The following is a 24,134-nucleotide window of genomic DNA, read 5'->3' as shown; positions in this document are numbered from 1 at the left end:
TTAAATTGTTTTTAGATTATGTATATTATATAAATGTGAAATAATTAAAATGTGTTTTAGATTATATAAATTATATAATGTTTTATATATATATAAAATGTAGAACACACCGATCCCATTTATACACCGCTCATAAACGTAATGGGAGGGGGGAGAAGCCGTATATCCACACACACACACACATAACCGTATAACTGTGATAAACTTCAAACAAGCTAACTGACACAAACTTCAAACAAGCTAACTGACACAAACTTCAAACAAGCTAACTGACACAAACTTCAAACAAGCTAACTGACACAAACTTCAAACAAGCTAACTGACACAAACTTCAAACAAGCTAACTGACACAAACTTCAAACAAGCTATCTGGCACAAACTTCAAACAAGCTAACTGACACAAACTTCAAACAAGCTAACTGGCACAAACTTCAAACAAGCTAACTGACACAAACTTCAAACAAGCTAACTGACACAAACTTCAAACAAGCTAACTGACACAAACTTCAAACAAGTTATCTGGCACACACTTCAAACAAACTAACGGTCAATAGGGTAAAACTTTCTGTCAAAACCACATGATCGATGATTGGGGAGTCTTTCATATACCGTTTTAACTTAGAACTAACAGGTCAATAGGGTAAAACTTTCTGTCAAAACCACATGATCGATGATTGGGGAGTCTTTCATATACCGTTTTAATTTAGAACTAACAGGTCAATAGGGTAAAACTTTCTGTCAAAACCGCATGATCGATGCGTGAGGAGTCTTTCATCTTCCGTTTAAACTAGCCATCAAAACCATGATTTAGAACTAATTAGGTCAATAGGGTAAAACTTTCTGTCAAAAACGCATGATCGATGCGTGGAAAGGTCATAGGTTAACCCTTGAACTCATTTGTCCCGCCCATCCATCATAAGGTTACCGGAAGTTCAACCTGTCAAAAGGTCAAAGGTCAAAGTCATAAATCATCATGACAGGTAGTGCAGTATAATAACTACTGAAATATATCTGACTTGATTAAGATAACAGATTTAAAACAGAAGTGTGTTGTGGTGCTCCATAAACAAGTTCACAGAAAGGAAAGGATGACAACACACATTCTGTTTGTGTGCTTTATTTTACAACATTTTACAAATCTTCTGTTTTTTTTTTTTTTTTTTTTTTTTTTTTTGAGTGCACAAATGAAGGTAAACAATCTTGTGGATTATATCTCACTCCAAAAAGGAGTAAGCACAGCTCCTGTGTGAACAGCTCTTTAACAAGTTAAAAGAGAAATAATCAAACCCTCAAATGAAGTGGAACAATAATATTTATGATTGGTGTGAATGTAACATCTGAGAATGAGAAAGTCTTTTGATTGGATATGTGATCATACATGTAGTGCAGAAGGACAGTGATATTCAACTCACCTTTCACTGAGAGAGAAACAGTAGAGTTTGATTGAGATGAGACTGATCTTATCTGTCCTCTACACCAGTACTGACCCTGATCAGATGTAATTACTCCTCTGATAGTGAGAGTGTCTCTGTCTACAGTGTAACGATCAGACGTCTGTAACATTACACTGTCTGTGTCTTTATACCACTCATATCTCCAGTTATATGTTTGGTCAATTCTCCATCCCCAGTAATTGTAAGTCTCAATCACACAGGTCAGAGTGACTGTCTCTCCAGTGAATACAGGACTGTCTGGAGTCACAGTCAGTGAAGATCTGGAGGAATCTGTGAAGAAAGACAGAAAACACAGTGACTCAAACACCTCTTTCCCTCAAACTGTGTAAATGTTTCACAGAACTGAACTGATCCATGCACACATCCAGTGAAACGACAGACTTCTGTTTAGTGACGGATGCTGGATCTGTTTATTATCATTCACTTCATTTTAACCAGGAGCTGCAGCTCTGTAGAGTTTAGCTTCATCCTTAATTAAACGAGTCATTCATGAAACCAGTGTCTTTTCCACTTGGAATAATAATAATTAAAAAGAAATTGAGTGGGGAGACCGGGTATGGTTGTATTTATATAGGCACTGAATAACTTTTTTCTTCAGCGCCTAAAATTACCTTTTTTTTTTAGGCTACACGTCTAAAACTTTTAGGCAAAGTACCCACATGTTTGTACTACAAATGGCAACAATTTAAATGTATTCAACTATATGACAGACTTTGTGAGATGATGACAATTACAAGGTGGTCCTTTGTGGTACTGGGGTATGTTGTAACAGGTAGACAAAATATACAAAAACTAAGGGTAGGCTACTCCATTTCACAAAAAGTGTGTGTGTGTGTGTGTGTGTGTGTGAGAGAGAGAGAGAGCAAATTAACAGAGGTATGTTTATCTCCACTCCAGAGAATGAACAAATGAAATGCATTCTTTACCAGTCATAATGATGACAAGAACAAAAAAATAAAATAAAAAATCACTGAAAGTCTGGGGTTCTGCTTCATAAACGAGCCAAACCAATCAGGCGCTGCCATTTTCTTCTCATGTTCTTCTCTGGCTTATGACAAAGACTCGTCCTGCTCCCTGGCTCCCTGCCCTAACAGGCTTTCCTTTCCTAACTTTCTCTGCTGCTCTTTTTAAAAGACTAGCATCAACTCCAATATCTGTTTTTCCCAACCAAGTTCTAGGCATTCTGTAGTATTGTTAAAATCACAAAAATGTTCTTGGTTGTATGTAAGGGAACACTTTGAAAACACGTGTTACAACCTACCCCTTCACTGTCACCCATTGTTTAGCAAGCTGTATTAGCATGGTGCTTTGAAATTGGCAGAAGGTTGATACACCATTCTTTACTAGAGAAACTACAGTTTGACCTGATATAACTCATACAACATTATCTACAACGGTATAAGTACTAAACAAAAAATGATCTTGTTATTTTTTTTTTTTACTTTCTAACCTCAGAATTAGATTTTCTGCTGTAGCTTCAGGAGACATAGCAACAGACTGGAAAACCTCCATGTGGGATTGTAAAGGAAGCCTGATGAAACTGAAATTGTCACATGATTCCTATCTTGTCCCTGATTCATGAATTGGTAGTGTTACAACTCTCCCCGTGTTACAACCATACCCAGTCTCCCCTACATTTAATCCACTTTTTTAATATCCATGAAATTAAGACACCCTTAAAATGACAAGAAATTGTCTGTCATTTATTATTTTATGACTATCTTTTCTACCTCATGTTTTAGTATTTTTGTCAACCCTGTTACCGACAAAAGCATTAGATACTATAGTTTAATTAGAGCTATGTGATAGTTTTATTTCATATGAGCAACATTTTAGCCCCTCTTTTGTGACACTCACAAAATAAGTTTTGTTGAGATTATAACTTTTTGTTTTCTTTCATTTTATTTAAATAGGATTTTATTTTATTCTGATTTATATAATTGAATATAAATGAGATGACACGCACAATGACATGCATTTCATAAAAGGGCCACAGGGTGGCAGTCACCACGAGCAGCGTCACACTCCCAGAGGGTCTGGATGCAGACTTGCACTTGCATTCTCATGCAGTGTCCGAAACCGCTCCCTGTCCACTATATAGTGCACTATATGGGGTGTCAGCTATTTTGTAGTGCTGTCCGAATTCTGAGTGAACTACTTCATTCCCTACATATGTCCACTACTTTTTACACACAATTCATTATGATTTTGAGTGTACAACCGATGTACACTCGCTGAAGCACTATTTCCCACAATCCAATGCAGAGTGGCGTCGAGCTGGAAGCGAGAGCGGGAGCGAGCGAGTTTGAATGAGAGATAAGTTTACATTTTTATTATTTCTGTTTTAACATTTTTTCCTACATTATTTATATGAAAATATGTTATCTTGTCTTTTTCTTGCAGGACTAGTAGGCCTACTAATTTAGTTTGAATCATTTAATCGCCACTACAGCGTATTGTCTTGTTTTGTGTTGATTATAAGTGATGTCCACAGGTAGCGGAGAGTGCAAGTAGCGATTGCAAGTGACATTGTAATTTAGTTTCTATTTTCATGTCTTCGCCACCTGGCTACTGTTGTAAAATGTTGAGAGATTCAAACAAAAAGTTATCAATAGAACAAAATAATAATAATAAAAAATAAATAAATACTGCAGGTGACGTCACTAGCGGAAGTCTGAGAGTTCAAGTGCAAGTCTGCAGCCAGACCCTTCTCTCACGCTGGGTCACTGGGTCAGAGCAAGATGAGCTCATAATCTGAGTGAATGGAGAATGAGCAACTGATTTCTCTGTAATATTTCTAATATTTCCAGAGCACTCCTATCAGATTATCTATATATCTGCCAGCAGAGACCTAGCCGGGACCCACTACATTTTCACTGGGATTGTTTCAAATTTTGGATTTTTATATATTAATATATGCCATTCAGATGATCAATCGTCCTAATTTTGGAGGGTGTCCACATGCCAATTAAGAAAAAATATGTTTTACAAACGAGACATTAAAAAAAGGGGCTTTGTCCAAATTAAAATAGTTAAAGTTACAATGGAAAAATCGACTGTGGTGAAGGTCTGCAGTCACCTTGCAATTTAATTTACATGGAGGCATTATTGACAATGAGTTATGGAAAAATTAGTTTTATGTAACTCATGGTCATAAACCACTGAATGATATAGACATTAGCTCAAAATTACACCCAGGGTGAACTTTAAACATGTTTGCATTTTACACAGACAGTCTTTAAAAGCAGGGTGACACTTAATCTGTGTGTAATGATACAGTAGTCCACTTTTTGTACCGTTTAAAAGGATTGTACTTGTAGATAGTGATTGTATTAAAAGCAATAAATAATCATTTAAAAAAATATTAATTTGCCTTCATTTTGCAAATTAAATGTCCTGCTGAAAAAGAAAAATCATAGTGAGGATTGATCTTTATTGTTATATTTAATATATGTTTGATTATTTCTTAGGGACGCAAGAGGCACTGATTTTGTGGAATGATCCAAACACAACTGATTCTGCTAATTGTAACAAATCACTGCTCTTAACATTGGCAGGGCCGGCCCGAGGCATAAGTGAACTAAGCAGCTGCTTGGGGCCCCCTAGCCACGAGGGGGCCCCACAATCATTTATTTTTTTTTATTTTTTTTTACAATTAAATAACTTATACAAGTGATACAAATGAATGAATAATGAACGAATAAATTAATAATTCAAGAAAATTCAAGATAAGAAAATTATAAATTAAAAACTGCTGCTGTGTCTGGTAGCGTTTGAGAAATGCGCAATTGCGCATAGACACCTCGCGTGCATTGACAATTCGCGCCGGCGCGCAAGCACTGTAATAAATGATAAACCATGTCACAAAAAGGATGTATCCCTCTGGTGCCGAAAAGAGAAAGAAGAAGAGGACATAAAGGTGGCTTGACATTGGACGTTCGAGATTCTCAAATTTAGGAACCGTCTCTAAAGTTACATGAGATATTGGTATACACTTTTCTAACGTCAGTAGCATTTGAGGATAATGACTTACAGTCATAAAAACAACTGTAATTGTTCATCTAGGTGTCAGCTATAATGCACAATTGAATATAATGTTTAATATTTATTAAAATAAACTGTAAATCATATATAAATGATGCTACTTTTTCAAAAGCCTACTGGCGCTCGTGATTCTTTAGCTCCGCCGACACGCCACGCCTCCAGCCGGTCGTGTTTTTCCGGGAAAAATCGGTACAGACTATCTTTCTCTTATGAATATAATAAAAATAAAGACTTTTTGGATTTAGGATGCAGTACTACTCTATAGGTACTCAAAATAAACAGGAGATTGAGTGAAAACCAGCATTTCACCCCCCCTTTAAGACTCCTAATTTTGATCTTTAAGAGTATTTCACAAAGTGTTTTAAAACTAAAATCAGGATGTAAATCTGTAAAAAGTTAGGGTTAGTCAAGAGGACTTCTATCACTCAAACCAAATCAAACCAAAGTTACTCGCTCATGTTTTGTTAGCTCCGCCCCTCACATACACAACTCAGGCAACGATTATGGCTGTATTATTATCTGCTGTATTAAACATATTTTCTTACTTTCCTGATACACTTGTGGAGCTGACGCTTGAAACAGAGAGTGCAGGAGGTTTAGACGGTGTGGAAATAAGTGTCTTTATCAAAGCTGAAGGGAATAATAATACGATCACAGATGAACAAACAAGAGGACATGACACATGAGCATATTCAAGAAAAAGCCAGCATATATTAGTTCTGTGATGGATATATATCTTTCTCTCACTTCTGCTGACTGTCGTATGTGGAAGGTTTCCGGCGGATGACGAAGGACGTATGGAGGAGGCCTTTATTCTCCCCTGGAGCCATGTGAGGAACGTTTTATTACAGATGTGCACGCTTTATTTGACGTGTTTTGGACTGTTGAACAGAAACACCTGTCCTCTACAGTGATAGAGCTGACAAGAGCCAGGACAAAATTGAATATAACTACGACTGAATTCGTCTGAAAGAAGTAAGTCATATTCACCTCAAGCAGATATGAGCCCAGAATACCAACTCAATGCGTTTAATTACACATTAAGTATTTTCCTCCCATAAACTCTTTGTCTGTAAATAGAATGTTTTATTAAAAATGTTTACTGAGTTCGGTCTTTATAAAACATGTTTTAATGCATTACGGCATGTTAAGCATTTTCCTTTGAGTCTAATGGTTTTCTATCGGAGGAAAACACTTAACAGGTAATTAAACACATTTTGTTCTTATTCTGGACTCATCTGTTTGTCTGTGAATATAATGTTTTATTATTAATGTGTTCACTGAGTTTGGTTTGTTAAAAACACAGTTTTAATGCATTAAATGTAGAATGTCCCGAATCATTCCAGCTGATTGAAAAGAATCGGCTCAGTATCGTCACAAAATGGGTATCGAAGAAGACAGCAATTTAATATATTAATTTAATAAAAACAGATGATACTTTATAAAGTGTATCTCAATATTTGACCGCAGTGACTGTGAGACAACTGCTGTTATATCTTAACACTGTTAAATTATATGAAACTGTTTGCTGAACAACTAAAATAAGAGCACGATGATCATGAAATTGAGTTTGTTACTATAGCAACAGATCACAGGTGTGTCCTTTCAGAATCATCACTGACCGATAGAAATAAAAGTTTCTCATTTCTTCACTTTAAAATAACGAGGAGCAGCATATTTTCCTGAAATAAAGGGGAAGAAAAAGTCTATGCTTTCTAATTTAGTAAAGAAAATGTACGTTTCATAAGAATGTAAAAGGCAGACAGCAGACACATTAGACTATTACTGTGTCATTTATCAACTGCTTGACTGATAATTATATGTAACAATGATTGTCTTGTCATTCTATATAAAATAAAACAATACTGATACATCGTTTTCATTTCATTTCTCATCTGAAATAATCAAATATTAAGCCGGTGCTTCTCAGAGTGACACGAATCCTTCAGTCTTATCTGAGAACTACAGGTAACAGAGTTTTGTGTCCCTGACTTAAACTGTGTCTTTCTTACAGTCGACTGCAAGCTCACATTCATATCTGTCTGTGTTGTTGAGTTCAGTCATCACATCTCAGAATACACTCAACACTGACGAGTGATGGACAGAACCGAGTATCACTCTTATATTTGCATCAATATGCTGTAATAACACAGATATTTTCGTTTTATAACGTACACCAGAAGAACCTGAGACAGAACTGAACTGTTTTTACTGATTTCCTCAACAACACACACACCACGAGCATCAGTTATTATAACATCAACTCAAATACATCACACACACACCCTTCCTTTTATTTTCATAATCATTAAGAATACAGAAGATATAATCTAGTGCTATTTCTGGTTCCTTGTAGATTTAAAAATGTGGATCTATTTATTTATACCGGGCAATGTATGACATATACAGTACAGAACAAAAGTTTGGAAACATTACTATTTTTAATGTTTTTGAAAGAAGTTTCTTCTTCTCATCAAACTTGCATTTATTTGATCAAAAATACAGAAAAAACTGTAATATTGTGATATATTATTACAATTTAAAATAATTGTTTTTACGTTTATTATACTTTAAATTGTCATTTATTTATGTGATGCAAAGCTGAATTTTTACGATCATTATCACATCCTTTAGAAATCATTCCAATGTGATGATTCATTATCAAAGTTGGAAACAGTTCTGCTGCTTAATATTTTTTCAGAACATGTGATACTTTTTTTAGGATACTTTGATGAATAAAAAGAAAAAAGAAGCTATGTTTTTAAAATATAAATATTTTGTAATAACAATATACACTACTGGTCAGTAAATTGGGGTCAGCAATTATTATTATAATTTTTTAATAAAATCAATACTTTTATTCAGCAATGATGTGTTAAATTGATAAAAAGTGAGAGTAAAGAAAATATATTATTAGAATATACATTATTAGAATTGTTTTTTTTGTTTTTTTGTTTTTGAATAAATGCAGTTCTTTATAACCTTTTATTGATCAAATATATTAGACAGCAGAACTGTTTCCAACACTCATAATAAATCAGAATATTAGAATGATTTATAAATGATCATGTGATCGACTGATGTTACATGTGACACTGAAGGCTGGAGGAATGATGCTGAAAATTCAGCTTTGCATCACAGGAATAATTTTTTTTTTTTTTTTAAGTATATTCAAATAGAAACTATTATTTTTAGTTGTAATAATATTTCACAATATTAATTTGTTTTCTGTATTTTTTATCAAATAAATGCAGGCTTTATGAGCAGAAGAAACGTTTTTCAAAAACATTAAAAATAGTAATGTTTCCAAACTTTTGGTCTGTACTGTATATACATGATTATTTTATTATTATTTTTTTACTGAAAGAAAAATGCACAGGGTTACAGTAAAAGCATGAATCTATAGATATACTGTGTGCTGTTATTTCAGAGTTGCTATTAATGTAATTATTTCAGCAAATAATTTTCTACATACATTCAGTTCATTTAAATCAGTCAGAGCTATATCGCTAAACTTATTCTCCCTGGAGCAAAAACTATTGATGTTAAATGATGATTAAACAGATGTGAATCTGAACACTCACCTGATACAGTCAGTGTAACAGCAGAACTGGGGTATGATGATCTCTGTGAGTATGTTTCTCCTCTACAGCTGTATTCACCACTGTAATACACATCAGCTGTGAAACTGATCTCTGCTGCTGTTGTTGTGTATGGATAGAATGTGTTTCCATTTCTAAACCATCTGTATGTCCACTGAATGTCTCCTGTTCCCTGAATGTCACATGTGAGAGTGACGATCTCTCCTCTGAACACACGCTCATCTGGAGTCACCTTCAATACAGCTTTTACTCTCTCTGTATTAATACACATATGAGTAAATATAGATCGTCTGCAATATCATTGAATCAATCTCTGTTATGAACTCAAAACCTCCTTGTGAGAAAAACACTGCATTGTGGGAAAATAAACATTAAAGAACTAGAAAACTATTCAGATTTGTTAAATTTCCAGCACAGTACCTTGAGTGAGTCCAGCGTGGATGAAGGACATCAGCACTAAAACCAGAAGAAACACAGATATGAAGCATTTCCATTCATTCAACACAATGCAGATCACTGAAACATGTCTAGAGTTTGAACTGAAAGTGTTTTTCTGTGTTTTGAAGCTCATCATGAGAACTGATGCTGGAGATTCTCCATCATTTAACATCAACACACACAATGACGTCACAGGACTCATGAACCGATACGAGAGTCGATTCACTGATGATTCACTGCTGCCCAGAGAAGCACTTTCAACCTCTGAGATTCACAACATACAACACATGAGTATATTCTCATCCACCAGTGTGACGTCTGTTTCTGAAACGCTGTCTGTTTAGCTTTTCATTGTGTGTTGTGTTTTATAATTGATTTTCTTTCTTTATATTTTAGTTTTTCTGTTTGTATAACTACACATGTCCCAAATTAACTGTGTATTGTTTCCTCTGTTTGCTTCACCTGTTTATTTGCTCACTTTTGGTAATTCATGAAAGATGCTGTTGAAATATATCAAATGTAGAATCATGCAATTTTCTTCCCACTAACTACAGACAGATTCAGACGATAAATGTTTCTCATGCGGACGTCTATAACCCATCTTGAATGTTTGTGATTTCCAGTGGTCAGAAAGGATTTAAACACTTAATTTTAAGTCTTTTTCATCTTGTAAACTCAGAGATGTGGATACGAACAGCAATAAAATCACAGACTACCTCTTGTAAATGGTGTCCAAAATAAAATCACTTTTGTATTAAGACACTTGTGAACAGGTTGCATGCAGTAAAATGGTTCATCTTTCTCATCACTGATTATTCACTGAAACTATAGCCACAAAACTCCTGAACAAATGAGGTCAAAGTGTTTGAGATGCACTCACTTCCTGTTTGACGCTGCTATCATCAACTTAATTTTGACTTTACAGCGGCCCAAAAAAATTATTTAGACACTTAGAGTGTTTTCACATGAAGTATATTTAAATGAACCAAACTCAGTTCAGTTAAAGTGAAGCAGAAAAGAAAACTGCTGCAGGTGACCTCAGTGCTTTCAGTGTTCACAATGTGAACATGATAATACAACATATTCATATCTGAAGTTTATCACAACAAGTGGCCTTTAATATAACTAAATATAGCAAAAACATTTCACAAAATAAAACATGATAATAAATGTGATGTCTAATAATTACAGAGTCTTTCTGATAGTTGAGCATTAATGGAAAATCTTTTTGTGCTAATTTCTAAAGGTCTTTAAACCTGAGCTGAACTGACAAACAGTGAAAATGAGTGAAAAAGTGTCTCAGAAAACAGAAGTTAGATCTAAAAAAGCTTGAGCATCATTTGTTGGCTCTTGGTTGAACATGTTGTGTCTAATGCAGGGGAATTCATACATTTTTAAAGATATTGTTCACCCCAAAATGATAACTCTGTCATTAATTACTCATCCTCATGTTGTTCTAAACCAGTAAGACCTTCGTTCATCTTTTGAGCACAGATTAAGATATTTCTGTTGAAATCCAAGAGCCGAGACCCTTCATAGACAGCAAGCTAACTACCAGGTTCAGAGCCAAAAATGCAGTAAGAACACTGTTAAAACAGTCCATGTGACATCAGTGATTCAACTGTCATTTTATGAAGCTACGAGAATACGTTTTGTGTCCAAGAAAACAAAAATAATTACTTCATTCAGCTATCTCTTCTCTTCCTTGTCAGTACAAGGACGCATGTGTGTGTGATGCTGCTGAAGCATGAGCCGGCGTTCTGATGGAGAAACATCTCTCTGTTCATCGTCTCTTTATTCTGGTTCAGATAAATAAGGCTGGGCAAGTCACCCTGTCTGTCCACATCTGCAGACACAGTGGTGTGCACAGACCTCTGGAGGGGCAGGGGCGAAATGCTGATTATGAGGGCACTATCACGGACCGGGAAAGTGCTTTTTTTTCATGATCATGTTTGTCATGTTGGTTTTTCTATTTTGCAAGCTGTTTGAGCATCACAGTCAAACTAGTATCCCAATAATAAAGACAAAACTCGTTACATTAAGGTAACAGAATATGAAAAAAGTATGGATATTTAGGCCAATATGGGAGAAGATAAAAATCTCTGTCATTATTTTATCTTTGTTATATAAAAAAAAAAACAGCAAAAAAAAACAAAAAAAAAACAAAGATACACATTACAAATACACATAATACATCAACCTGGTGTGTTTTACCTCCTCTGAAACATTTGGTAGGCTGTCAAGGAAAATGTTGTCCACCAACACTCTGACTTGAGCTCACTCCTATACAGATTTTGATAAAACTGTACTGCCCTTCCCCGAATATCAATAACACTATATCTTCGGATCACAGTCCATGAATAAACCGTTTCTGCCCATTCTTTTTTTCCAGATTGAAAAAGTATTGGGATGGTGCATCCATCTGGTCAATGCTTTGAAAGCGTGAACAGACCAGAGTCCCCTGTACTTTATTCCCCAGTAGATCAGCTAACTGAGCTTTCTTCTTTGAGCTTTCTTCTAAATAATGAATCTCACCTGTAGATTGAGTCAAATTTAGAAATTCAATAATCTCTCTTTCCAAAAACTCTAAAGAATGAATCACCTCTTTATTAACGTTGTGAGTATACTGTTGAGTAAATAGTCTTATTTTTATCTTACTAACATCCCACCAACTGTTCCCCGGGCGCCGCAGCATAAATGGCTGCCCACTGCTCCGGGTGTGTGTTCACAGTGTGTGTGTGTGTGTTCACTGCTCTGTGTGTGTGCACTTTGGATGGGTTAAATGCAGAGCACAAATTCTGAGTATGGGTCACCATACTTGGCTGAATGTCACTTCACTTTCACTTTTGTCACTTTCACAATTACTCACTTATTAACAGTGACTTAATATCACATTTAAGGTACCTTTTAATTTTTTTCAATTTTTTTCTGTTTAAAATATCAAAACATAATTGATTCATTTGTAACTGGAGGTTAAAGTATTCAGTGTCCCACAGTGCTGCATTATAATGTTTATAAACACTTTGTAAAAGCATCTAAATTGCACTTCAGATGCAGCTTCTGTTTTCTCTGCATTGCAAAGATACATTTTGTTGATACTGATTGCATTTGCAACTTGCTGATTGCAAGTATTTGACCAAAAAGATGGCTCACACTTTTAGAAAAAAATGTATAAAGGTAAATATAAGAATCAGCTGTCAGCACAATTAGAAATAAGACATCAGCACAATAACACTCAGCAAAATATTCTAATTATAATTATCAATAAAATCCCAGAAATCACAGAGATGTAACTTTTTGTAAATATTGCAAACCCTTTATTATTTTTTCTTTCCTTCGATGTGGCACCCCACAACTGGCCACCGCTGTTAAAATTTTCTGGGAGTGCCACTGCTTAGCTGGCAATGAAAGAGTCAGAACAGAGACATAATCACCACCACAAATGACTATTCCATGTTCGACTACTTCATTGACTTTATCTACACTAGAGGTCTTCACAGTTCACCAGAGACCCGTCAACCTGGGACCGACCCCGGGTCTGTTTAACATTGTGTGTAATACCAGTGAGATCGGAGTCATCGGACTCTGAGAACACCCGGCTGTGATCAGACACTGCTTGTGTTTTTTGTAACTTGCAACTTGTAAAATTAGGAAAAGAAAAGATTGAGCCCAAAAAAAAGCGATCCCTCTCTCTCTCTCTCGGGTCCGGTCAGTTCGGTGTAGTACATTACAGGTCTCTTTCGGGTTCGGGCACAAATTTTTGGACCTTTGAAGACCTCTCATCTACAATATTAAGAAACGTATAGTTTGTAGCTTATTTAATGTACCTAAATAGTTTATTTTGTATTACATTATGAATTTTAACAGTATTATTCAATATTATTAATTATCCAATCATTATTGCCTCATTGTTTTTATATAATGCATTTTATTGCATTTTAAAAGGTTGTTGTTTGCATATGTCTGTTTTTAATACCACAACAATTATCTGAACAATTCGTAAAAAAAAAAAAAAAAAAAAACTTTGGTTAATTTGTAGTTACCATTGCTACAAGAACCATATCTTTTTTCTTTACTTTTTTTTTTCGTAGTAAAATTATCAGGGGTTAAAGCAACAAAAAAAAATCCTGAGCCTGAACTTTTTTCCGGGGGGCGGGGCGGGGCAGTACATGCAAAGCATGCAATGACTGTGACAACTTTAACATTTGAACGGATATTACGCTAAAGCTATTGCTCTCTTTATTCAAACTGATTTTCTTTTTCATGAATATATGATTGACCTGCAGAATGAAAGCTGTATCATACACTTGGAAAATTATGAGCTATATCATCGCTCATCGACACTAGGGGTGTAACAATACACTTAGCTAATGAGATGAGACAAAGTACAGATACTTGGTTCACTAGAACAGGACAATATATTAATACTTTTTTAAGAAGTTTTCAATAAAATGTTTGTCTTTGTATTACAAAGTGTTTTAGAAATATTTTAACTAATCTAGGGTTGTAACTAACTATTTTGGTAATCAATTAATCTACTGATTATTTTGACAACTGAGTAATCCTTTTTTTTTTTTTTTTTTTTTTTTGTAACACAAACAGACCTAAGTGAAAACCAGGCTTTAGTATTACTATTTATATATAAACTAACAATGAGGTAATGATAATTGGCTCAAATAAAACATCAAAACCAATAAATTACAAGATTTTATTAAACAACACTGTTAAAATAGCCTACATAATGTAATATGCCTATATATAACATGAACATAACTTAAAGGGGGGGGGGGGGGGGGGTGAAATGCTCGTTTTCGCTCAATATCCTGTTAATCTTGAGTACCTATAGAGTAGTACTGCATCCTTCATAACTCCAAAAAGTCTTTAGTTTTATTATATTCATAAGAGAAAGATAGTCTGTACCGATTTTTCCCGGAAAAACACGACCGGCTGGAGGCATGACGTGTGGGCGGAGCCAAAGAATCACGAGCGCCAGTAGGCTTTTGTGTTGAGAGCGTTTGGAAACTGTGACATTACCGTGAGGGAAAAACCATCATCCAAAACAAACCATGGCTTACAGTCAGATTCAGCGTATATTTATGATCCAGAATCAGATTCAGAGGCTGAAATTTAACAAGAGCAGCAGCAGCAACGACGTTTCTATGTGGTATGTATTGAAACTGTATATATTTGCTTAGCGGTTTTGGAAAATGACCACTTTAAAAGTTCCACTTTATGTCGTCTTTTTTTTTTTTTCTTTTTTTTTTAGGTGTACATGTTGAAAGTGCAGTTTGATGACAACATCGCATGTTGTTTACTTGATGTGCTTACGTGCCGATAGCTAAGTTAACAACACAGAGATATTTGAAGCAGTTTTACTCACCGCCTGCGGTTCCAACACACGATCGTGACCCTTTTTCATTGGGACTGCATTATCCTTAAGAAATAAACGATGTGCAAATCCGGCGTCAAACTGGACCTTGTTTGTAAAACAAGCATCTTCGAAATGCAGGGAACAAACAAAAACACTTGCACAACTCTGTTGATGCTCTGTAAAATAAACTCCATCCACTGGTCCCTTAATGCTGTTTTTTTTTTTTTTGGTAATCTGTGCAGGGTTGTCTTGCCCTGGCAACCAAAAACATACTTCTTTTGTGACATTTCGGTCTCTTGATCTGATCAGTGAAGTCTGTTGTGCTCTCAGTGCTGTGCTGTACGGGAGCGCGCGCTCTTCCGGCAGAAGTGCCTCAGGACCCATATAAGGAAATTCCACTCCATCTAACGTCACACAGAGCCATACTCGAAAAAAAACTTTCCGAAACTTGTGACAAACCGGAAGAGGTATTTTTGGAACAAAAATACTCCTTCAAACATACAACTTAATTTTTGAAACTTTGTCCATGTTTATCATGGGAATCCAACTCTTTAACAGTGTAAACTCAGTATGCATGAAATAGCATTTCACCCCCCCCTTAAGCATATTAATGTATTAAAACAAATACCTGCAGAGGGCGCCAATGGCCTGGTGACGTTTCACTTTACAGCTTAATTAAACAATTTTTAAATCTGTTACATTTTAATATTTGGCCAAGTGCAGAAACAATTATTTTGAAATCACGATGTACAATACAATGGCATATTTAGACATAGGTTGATGTATCTGCTTTGTTGGCAAAGGTTTATAAATTATTTACGTTACAAATCTAGTGAGATAATGCACACGGTTTTTCCAGATTACGTTAAGCAATTAAAATTCACGGCATATACAGAGGAAGAGTTTAGCCCCTTTCACACATACAGTCTTTACTGGTAAATTACTGGTAAAGTTAATAGATCATGTGTGAACAGGACCTTTTGAGAAGTCCCGGTAAATATGTTTTGGTAGTCATATCATTCTTATGGAGATGGCATGATTACTCTGAGCTGTTTACAAAGCTCCGCTGCTTTACAATGAGCTTTTCTATGTAAATACACACTAGATATACATATATATCACATCCTAGATATATTTGACGATTTTGCTTTGTCGCGCTTCTCCATTCATCAGAGCTGCGACTCTGCAATTGAATACTATTATGTGCATCTTGTGTTTATAAAAGCAAAACATTCTGACTGGCTACTAATGTTAGTTTGGTTGAGAGTGAAAGTTGCATCTCTCATACCATTGGTAGGCGAGCGCATTGACTAAAAAGTGATAACAATCAACAAGATTTTAATTTGAATTTTTTTATGTAGGATTAAACTCTGCATGCCGAAAATCCGTCAGGGTGCTGGAGAACTTTAATACGGTGCCCGTAAGATGGTGATTATACGGTTTACTTAGTTTTGTCGTGGCCATGACATAATAACTCGTGGGAACTTGATAAAATGTTGTGGCCATGAGATCATTTTGTCGAGGTAATGACATCCTTATGTCGTGGCCTCGAGATTCTATGTTGAGAGAACAACATCCATTTCTCGTGGCCATGACTTCTGATTTTGAGGGAACGACATGTTTTTTCTCGTGGCCACGAGTTTAATGTGTAAACAAACCTGCATGACAATAGCAACCAAGGATTATCAGAGATGGATTCATTCATATTTTATTTTGAATTAAGAAATTATTATATTATTTATACATATAAAATGTATGCATTTACATTATGACATTTTATGTTAATGTCGAGCATTTAACGTACGCTATTATTTATAAAAGTATTCAGAATTTTAATTAAAGAGATCAAAATTGCAGCACAAAAAAAGAGAATATATACAAAATACAAAAAAATTACCAATAATAATAGGCTAATAATAATAATAATGTACACATATTATGGGGAAAGACTATCTGTTTATGGACTCACAAGACTGTAGGATGGATAAAAAAGTTTTTATATTTTATTATGCACTTTATGTAATATTTATTTATGATAAACTTAATTTGAATGCTGACAATCGCATGTAATACAGCCCAGTAGCCAAAGCATATGGTTAATATAATAATTACTTAATTCAAGATAAACTATTAATGGATCCGTCTCTGATAATCCTGGGTTGCAATGGTCATGCAGGTTTGTTTACGCGTTAAACTCGTGGCCATGAGAAAAATATGTCGTTCCCTCAACATAGCATCTCGAGGCCACGACATAAAGATGTTATTACCTCGACAAAATGATCTCGTGGCCATGACATAATATGATATTCCCACGAGTTATGTCGTGGCTACGACAAAACTAAGTAAACCGAACAAGTCACCTTACGGGCACCGTACTTTAAGGCCTGAATTATGGTTAATTTTCTGAAGGGAACACTGAAACTCAGAGAATATTAAGGAAGATGCGCCCGACATTAAAATGTTATTATCTTAATGTTATCAAAATGCAAGTAAGTTTAACAGCAGATGCAAGCATGGGCGCAGATGCGGAAATGGCGCATCATGTGTTCTTCGCCTATTGGTGCCTTACGCAAACTGCGTACTCTGCGTGTAGGCACTGAGAGCAGCGGTATTCCGCGGCGCCAGAGCTGCAGCTGATAGAATGTGTGCTGCAGCACAATACAACCATATTTCTTCAAAATCAGATCGTGGAGACATTTTTATCATCCACGATCAAAAATCTTCTTATCGCACACCCCTTCCCTCTGAAGAAATCGCGGACCGTCCGAAGGCAGCCCAGACCGTGAGGGCACATTAGAGTCGGATCTCAAAGGGGCAGGGCTCACCCCCCTCCCGGTTGACATTTTTAATGATGCCCTTGCTACGTTTCTAGGCCTCAAATGTTTCAGTTCCCTTGCTGTGTATTAAGGTTCTGGAAACTCTCAAATTTAATAAAAATGATCTTAATTTGAGACTTTTCTTCTTTTTCGTATCTTTTTCCAAGGTCTTATTGGGTTTGGAAGGACGTGAGGGTGAGAAATCAATGACAGAATTTTCATATTTGGGTGAACTGTCCCTTTAAGTGTGACTTATCTGTCCAAACACTTTAACACACATTTGAACATTTTATCACACTGAATCTGACACATTCGCACACACACACACACACACACACACACACACACACACACACACACACACACACACACACACACACAAACACATCCTTCCTATCAGTTCTGATCTGTCCTGTCAAATACAGGTAAAAATGCCAGAAAAATGACAATAAAATTAGTAGTAAGGTTAAAGTCACAAACCCTCCAACACACAGCACAACCTGCTGAAATTGATCTTCAACTGAGTACAACATATTAGAAACAGAAAACAGAAGAAAGTGTAGAAGAGGACAGCCAAACTCAGTTCCTGGAGGTCTGCAGCTTAGTTTAAGATCTCAGGTATAGAATATAATAAAATACTTACAGAGAATGAGAGGCAGTGCACCAGAGCCCATACTGACACATTAATAAAAATAACTGCTGTCCGGTGTCATCTAAAACAGACACTTCCTGTTTAAACAGTCATTTCACACTTCAAGAAGAGATGAGGGAGGAGACAAAACGCTTTACAGAAATAAACAAAGAAGTAGGTAGAAAAAGAGATTCATTCTAAGAGATTAAGCTTCTTTTTTGTGCATGCAAGTTATTGTAGATCTGTTTCTGTACTTGAAAAGAAGTTCTGTCAGAATTGTTCTGAAACTTATTTTGTTGATTCACACAGTAAGATTGTAGGCCTTTTCATGTCATTTGAGTTCTGTTTTCAGCTGTACTTGGCAGCCGAAGTGCGGTTCATTCTGGTGAGATTGTGAGGAGCTCTCTGGTAGAGCTGAAGATCTTTGCCCGGACCCGACGGGTTCGGGCTTAATTTCTATCATCTTACGCGGGCTCTGGCCGGGCTCGGGCTTGCGCTCCGGTTTGCGAGGTGAACGAGCGGTCATGTGATGTGTTTCGATTAGCGCGAGAAAGATAAGAAAATGAATGCTGAGCAGGTGTAACGGAGGCTTGCCTCTGGTGATTACGTTTTGGTTGCACCAGCAACTAAAGCAAACTCTGAGGTGTGGAAAAGTTTTGACCTTGTTTATAATGAGAATAATGAGTGAATAATGACGCACCATCAGTGAGCGCAGGAACGCACTGAAGACATCTACAGTGGATTCAATCATTTTCCTCCACAAAAACATGTAGACCTAGCCTAATCTCTGTGAGTAAAGGTTTTTCAAATGATAACTAAATATTCATTGAGTCTTAAATGCATAATTTTGACAGAGTATTTACGCTAATGTTGGCATTATTATTTTATTAAATAAAGCAAATCCGGCGGAGCCTTTATCTTAATTTCGTTATTGCCAAATACCCATCTTAATTTTAAATTTATCTTAATTTAACTTTTTTTAAATGACTCGTTTTTATTGGTGCGTTGGTCTATTTATAGGTTCAATGAGCCTATGTCTAGAATGCTGAGATGTTACGATGTCACAGAGGACTTATTTTATTTCTTTATTCCAACTTCCAAGTGGTCTAGTCTACGTTAGTTATGAGTAAATTATGTTAAAACATGAATAAATTACTCATTGTTGACAAAAGGCAAAAGAGCTGTGTGTGCCCACATTTGAATAATGTCGTGCTGTAAACGGGTTCGGGCTTTTAAAAATGTTGTGAATCAAAATGTACTTGTCGGGCTCGGGTCGAAACCTGTCGGGTTCGGGTCCTGTCGGGCCTAACTTTTAAGGCCCGATTACAGCTCTACTCTCTGGTCTCAGTATGTCGTCCAAAAACCTTGTCTTCAACAAGACGACAGACAGCTGCAGTCAAGACGAGCGGAAAAGAGCTGCAGAGAAGAAAGCAGAAGTAAAACCAACAACTATCAGCTTGTAGGGTCAAAAATGATCAAAGACTTGTGTTTTCCTGTCCCAAACTAACTTGAGTAACAAAAGGCCCATTTGGCATTCCTGAAGGCATTGAAGTGATGATATCAATCAAGGCCTGTATGCCAGCATGTGTTTACATCGGGGGTCTGCTAGTTGTCACACCTTTTGAAGATTGGGTGAAGCTGTAGTCTGCTGATTGGTCCCTTTGAATGCCTCACATTTGGGTTTCAGTCACATGGTCAAGGAAGGGATAAAAGAAGACTGTAAATGTTGCTCTAGGCTTTCTCTCTTCTGGCTTTTCTTTGCTGACTCTTTCCATGTCTGGAGCTCTATTCTCAGGGCCTTGCCCTTTCTCCCTCTATTTCTCCCTCTCTCTATCTCCCCCTTTCTCTTTCTCTCTCATGTAATATTTTACATTTTACCATCCTCCATCTATTTTGTAACTAATTGAAGTGTAACCATAAAAAATATTGTTTATTAAACCATTTCAATTATTAATTATGTGCTAACTAGTCTTGACGTATGATTCAATATTTGAGGGGAAGTCGTGGCCTTGTGGTTAGAGAGCTTGACTCCTAACCCTAGGGTTGTGGGTTCGACTGCGCTTAACTGCGCTTATTTCCGTCGTTGGTATAAGTGGCAGTGGGTGGTTATAGACTAGAAATGTACAGTTTTATAACATTGTGCTGATAACATTTCTTTAGTCCTACAGGAACCCTACAGCCTGAACCACTGTAGGGAAACCACTCTTACAAGCTCATAGCCACACTCGCTTTACACTTTTATTAAGTTTATTAAGACCTCACTGAAACTGAAATTCACCCAAATTTGAAAACGTAAAAGCAAAAAAAAATTGTAATTGTACTCAAGTATTAAAAATGTAAAAGTACCAGATATACAGAAGTTTGGGGCAAGGAAAAAAAATAAAAAAATAACAAGATGCACAGGTCAAACACATCTAGTGCTATCACATCACATCTAACAAGATTTGAAATGGAGCACAGTGATACACACACACACACACACAAGTACAGGGAAAGGGATTCAAAGGAAAATCTATCATTACCACCCTCATGCCATCCAATATATGTGGTTTTTATTTATCAGATAGAAAAAAAAATCTCTTAGATTAATGCAATTGAATGGGACGTCACAGAAACTCATAAAAGCCCTGTTAATGAATCAGTGTATTCTTAAGTTAAATGATAAATACAAAAAAATACAAATACCAATATTTTAAAAGGTACATAACATACACAGTTTTACCTAATCTCATGTTAATCTTAAGTACTTATAGAGTAGCTCTGTATCCTTCATATATCCAAAAAGTCTTTAGTTTTATCATATTTATAAAATAAAAATACAGCTTTTTATTGTTGTTTATAATACTGATGTTTTGTGTTGTTTCCATTAACATATTTACTTATGTGCTGATTTCAAACAAAATACAGAAATCTGATGCAATTATACTTACATGAATGGGGTCATTTATTACAGGGATGCTCCAAGTTTTAATAGCAAATGATGTGCAAATCCAGCGTCGACTTGGGCCTTGTTTATAAAACATTCATCACTCAAATGAAGAGAACACACAAACGCACTTGATACACTCTGCTGCCCCAGAAAAACTGCATCCACGCTGTGTAACATGGTAAACTTTCCCTCACATCCAAAAATGCCCTTATTTGGAGGCATTCTCTAAAAAATTCTATGCAGCGTTGCCGACGATTTTAAAGTGTGTTGATGTGCGCAGTCTCGCTCTCCTCCGGTCATCGTGTGTAAGGTCATGCTTTTATGAGAGAAATGCTCATATAAGGACTTCCGTTCTCATCTACGTCATTACATCCACGATCCACGAAAAAACCCAGCCGAAACTTGTACCAACCCGGAAATAAGATTTTCGGCACAGAAATTCTCAGGCATTCTTCTAAATTAAGTTTTTAAACTTTGGCCTTGTTTAACATGAGAATCCATCTCTTTAACACTGTGAACAACTCTGAATACACGAAACACCATTGACCGTCGTGTTTACTATAAACCTCTTAGTATTATTCAGACCAAGAATTTTTTCTGTTTTCATCTGAAAAAAGAAAGTCATAAACATCTGGGATGTGTAAAAGTTGAGAGAATTTTCATTTTTGGGTGATCTATTCCTTTGTTTGGCCAATAACAATGCACTGGGTCAGTTGGCCAATCAGAGCAGACTGTTGTTGTCTGAAGGGAGGGACTTTGTAGGAAATTACATGTTTGAGAGAAGAGGGGCATAGAGGACTTACAATAATGTACAGTGTTTGAAAAATAATGTTTTTGAACATTAAAGCATGTCAACAAATTCTGTTACACAATGTGCAATGTATATAATAAATAATATACATTTAATTTACAATTATTATATATAGTAAATAATTACTAGACCACTGGCCACTACATAATCTAAATTTAAAACACCTTCAGCCAGCATCCACTATAAAACACTTGTGCTTTTAAGCCAAATCTTGCTGAAGTTATTTTATTTTATTATTTATTTTATTTTAACTGACATCTGTATGTGAGTGACATTTCAGGAGTTTACTAGTTTATCTGATCTCAAAAAAAAAAAAAAAAAAATGTTTTTTGCTTTTTATAATGGTTTGTTTTCGTTCAAATTATTTAAACTGATTTAAATGGACTGATTATAATTATTTAACTACTCTGTGCTAGTGTCATGGAACGTTCTGCTACGCCCTCCTCTGGCGGTATCAGATCCCTCTCTCCTGAATATTAGGACTGCATTTCCCAGTGTCCCTCTCCCCAATCATCCCCGTCTAACCCTGCTTAATTATCTTGATTACCTTCTAGTATTTTCACCTGCACCTTGTGTTCTCCCCTTTATATTGACTGCTATTCCCTTTTATATTTTGTGAAGTTTTGATTTACCCCTGGTCTGTATTGTTAGTATCTCTGATCGTTGTTACCCTATTGAGGAGTTTATCTAGTTCTCTACGAACGTCTGCTTAAGTTCCTTTTCATTGCCAGCCTGAGTTTATGTCAGCTGTTCTCTGCTTACTCACCTGTATTAATAAACTGCTGCAGATGGATCTAACTGACTCCGCCGTTTCATCACAGAAAACTTCACCAACTCAAGATCCAGCAGAGTTTCGTCACCTCGCCAATGAGGTTTCATCCCAGGCAGCGGTGCTCGCTTCACATCAGCGGCAGCTTGTAAAACTAACCTCGCTCACAGAGGAACTTGTCAGATCTGTTCAGGCACTAACCCCGCAGATTGCAGCGGCTAATCAGGCCGCAGCTCCCACCGCACCTGTCCCTCCGCTGCCAGTCGTGAGTACGATCTCAAACAATCCAAGATTATCCCTGCCTGAGAAGTATGACGGTTCACCCTCCACTTGCAAGGGATTTTTGTTGCAGTGCGAGCTCTATCTAAGCCAGCAGGCTCCAGAACATCGCACCGATGAGGGCCGCATCTTTCTCATCTGCACCCTGCTTACGGGAAAAGCGCTGGAGTGGGCAACGGCACTATGGTCAGGAGGTCAGCTTACGTCTATTTCCTATGATGCTTTTGTCACCCTATTCAGGGAGGTGTTTGAGCACCCAGCTGGAGGAAAGGATCCAGGGGAACTGTTACTCGCCCTGCGGCAAGGGAATTCCACTGCAGCGGATTACACTCTCTCCTTTCGTACGCTCGCCGCTCAGACCGGCTGGGGGGAGGATCCTCTCAAACTACTGTATCGGAAGGGGTTGAATACGGAGCTGCAGGGGGAACTTGCTTGTCGTGATGATGGAAAGACTCTCAGTCAGATCATGGAACTTGCCATCCGGCTCGATCATCTCATCCGGGCTCGCCGCACTCCAGTCAGGACCAGCCTGAATTTCAACCCGGTATGCACCTCAGAGCCCGAGCCCATGCAGATTGGATACACCCAGCTCTCCGAGGTGGAACGTGAGAGGAGAAGGCGCAATCGTTTATGCATGTACTGCGGTCTGGCTGGTCATTTCAGGGCTTCCTGCCCGGTGAAACCCACTTCTCGGAACCCCGCTGCGGTGAGTCCACGTTCACTCTCTTCCCAAGCTCTCATTGTGGCAATTTCGTTAATTATTAATGGGCAGGTTATAAAATCGAGGGCTTTTATAGACTCGGGAGCTGCTGGAAATTTTATTGACGCAACCTTTGCAAGAACTCATAAAATCTCTCTCCGCTCTTGTGAACCCTCTGTGACAGTGACAGCTTTGGACGGGCGCCCCCTGGGGACAGGGGAGCGCCAGTACATCACACCACCTCTCACCCTCAGCATCGGCTCGCAACATAGGGAGACCATCCAATTCTA

General features: G+C 36.8%; 1 protein-coding gene across 1 annotated transcript; it reads right to left on the bottom strand.

Annotated features, from left to right (window-relative positions):
• Positions 1–1,185: 1,185 nt before the first annotated feature.
• Positions 1,186–18,455, bottom strand: LOC113082668 (sialoadhesin-like). Its single transcript, XM_026254209.1, has 4 exons — positions 18,369–18,455; positions 9,521–9,556; positions 9,083–9,355; positions 1,186–1,724 (listed from the first exon to the last, which is right to left on the bottom strand). Exons 1-4 carry the CDS (start codon positions 18,397–18,399, stop codon positions 1,282–1,284), a joined length of 783 nt encoding a protein of 260 aa, XP_026109994.1. The 5' UTR covers positions 18,400–18,455; the 3' UTR covers positions 1,186–1,281.
• Between the last annotated feature and the right edge of the window lie 5,679 nt (positions 18,456–24,134).

The sequence above is a fragment of the Carassius auratus genome, unplaced genomic scaffold (genome assembly GCF_003368295.1).
Source record: "Carassius auratus strain Wakin unplaced genomic scaffold, ASM336829v1 scaf_tig00036645, whole genome shotgun sequence".
Classification (NCBI taxonomy): domain Eukaryota; kingdom Metazoa; phylum Chordata; class Actinopteri; order Cypriniformes; family Cyprinidae; genus Carassius; species Carassius auratus.
This window is presented reverse-complemented; position numbering and strand designations above follow the sequence as displayed.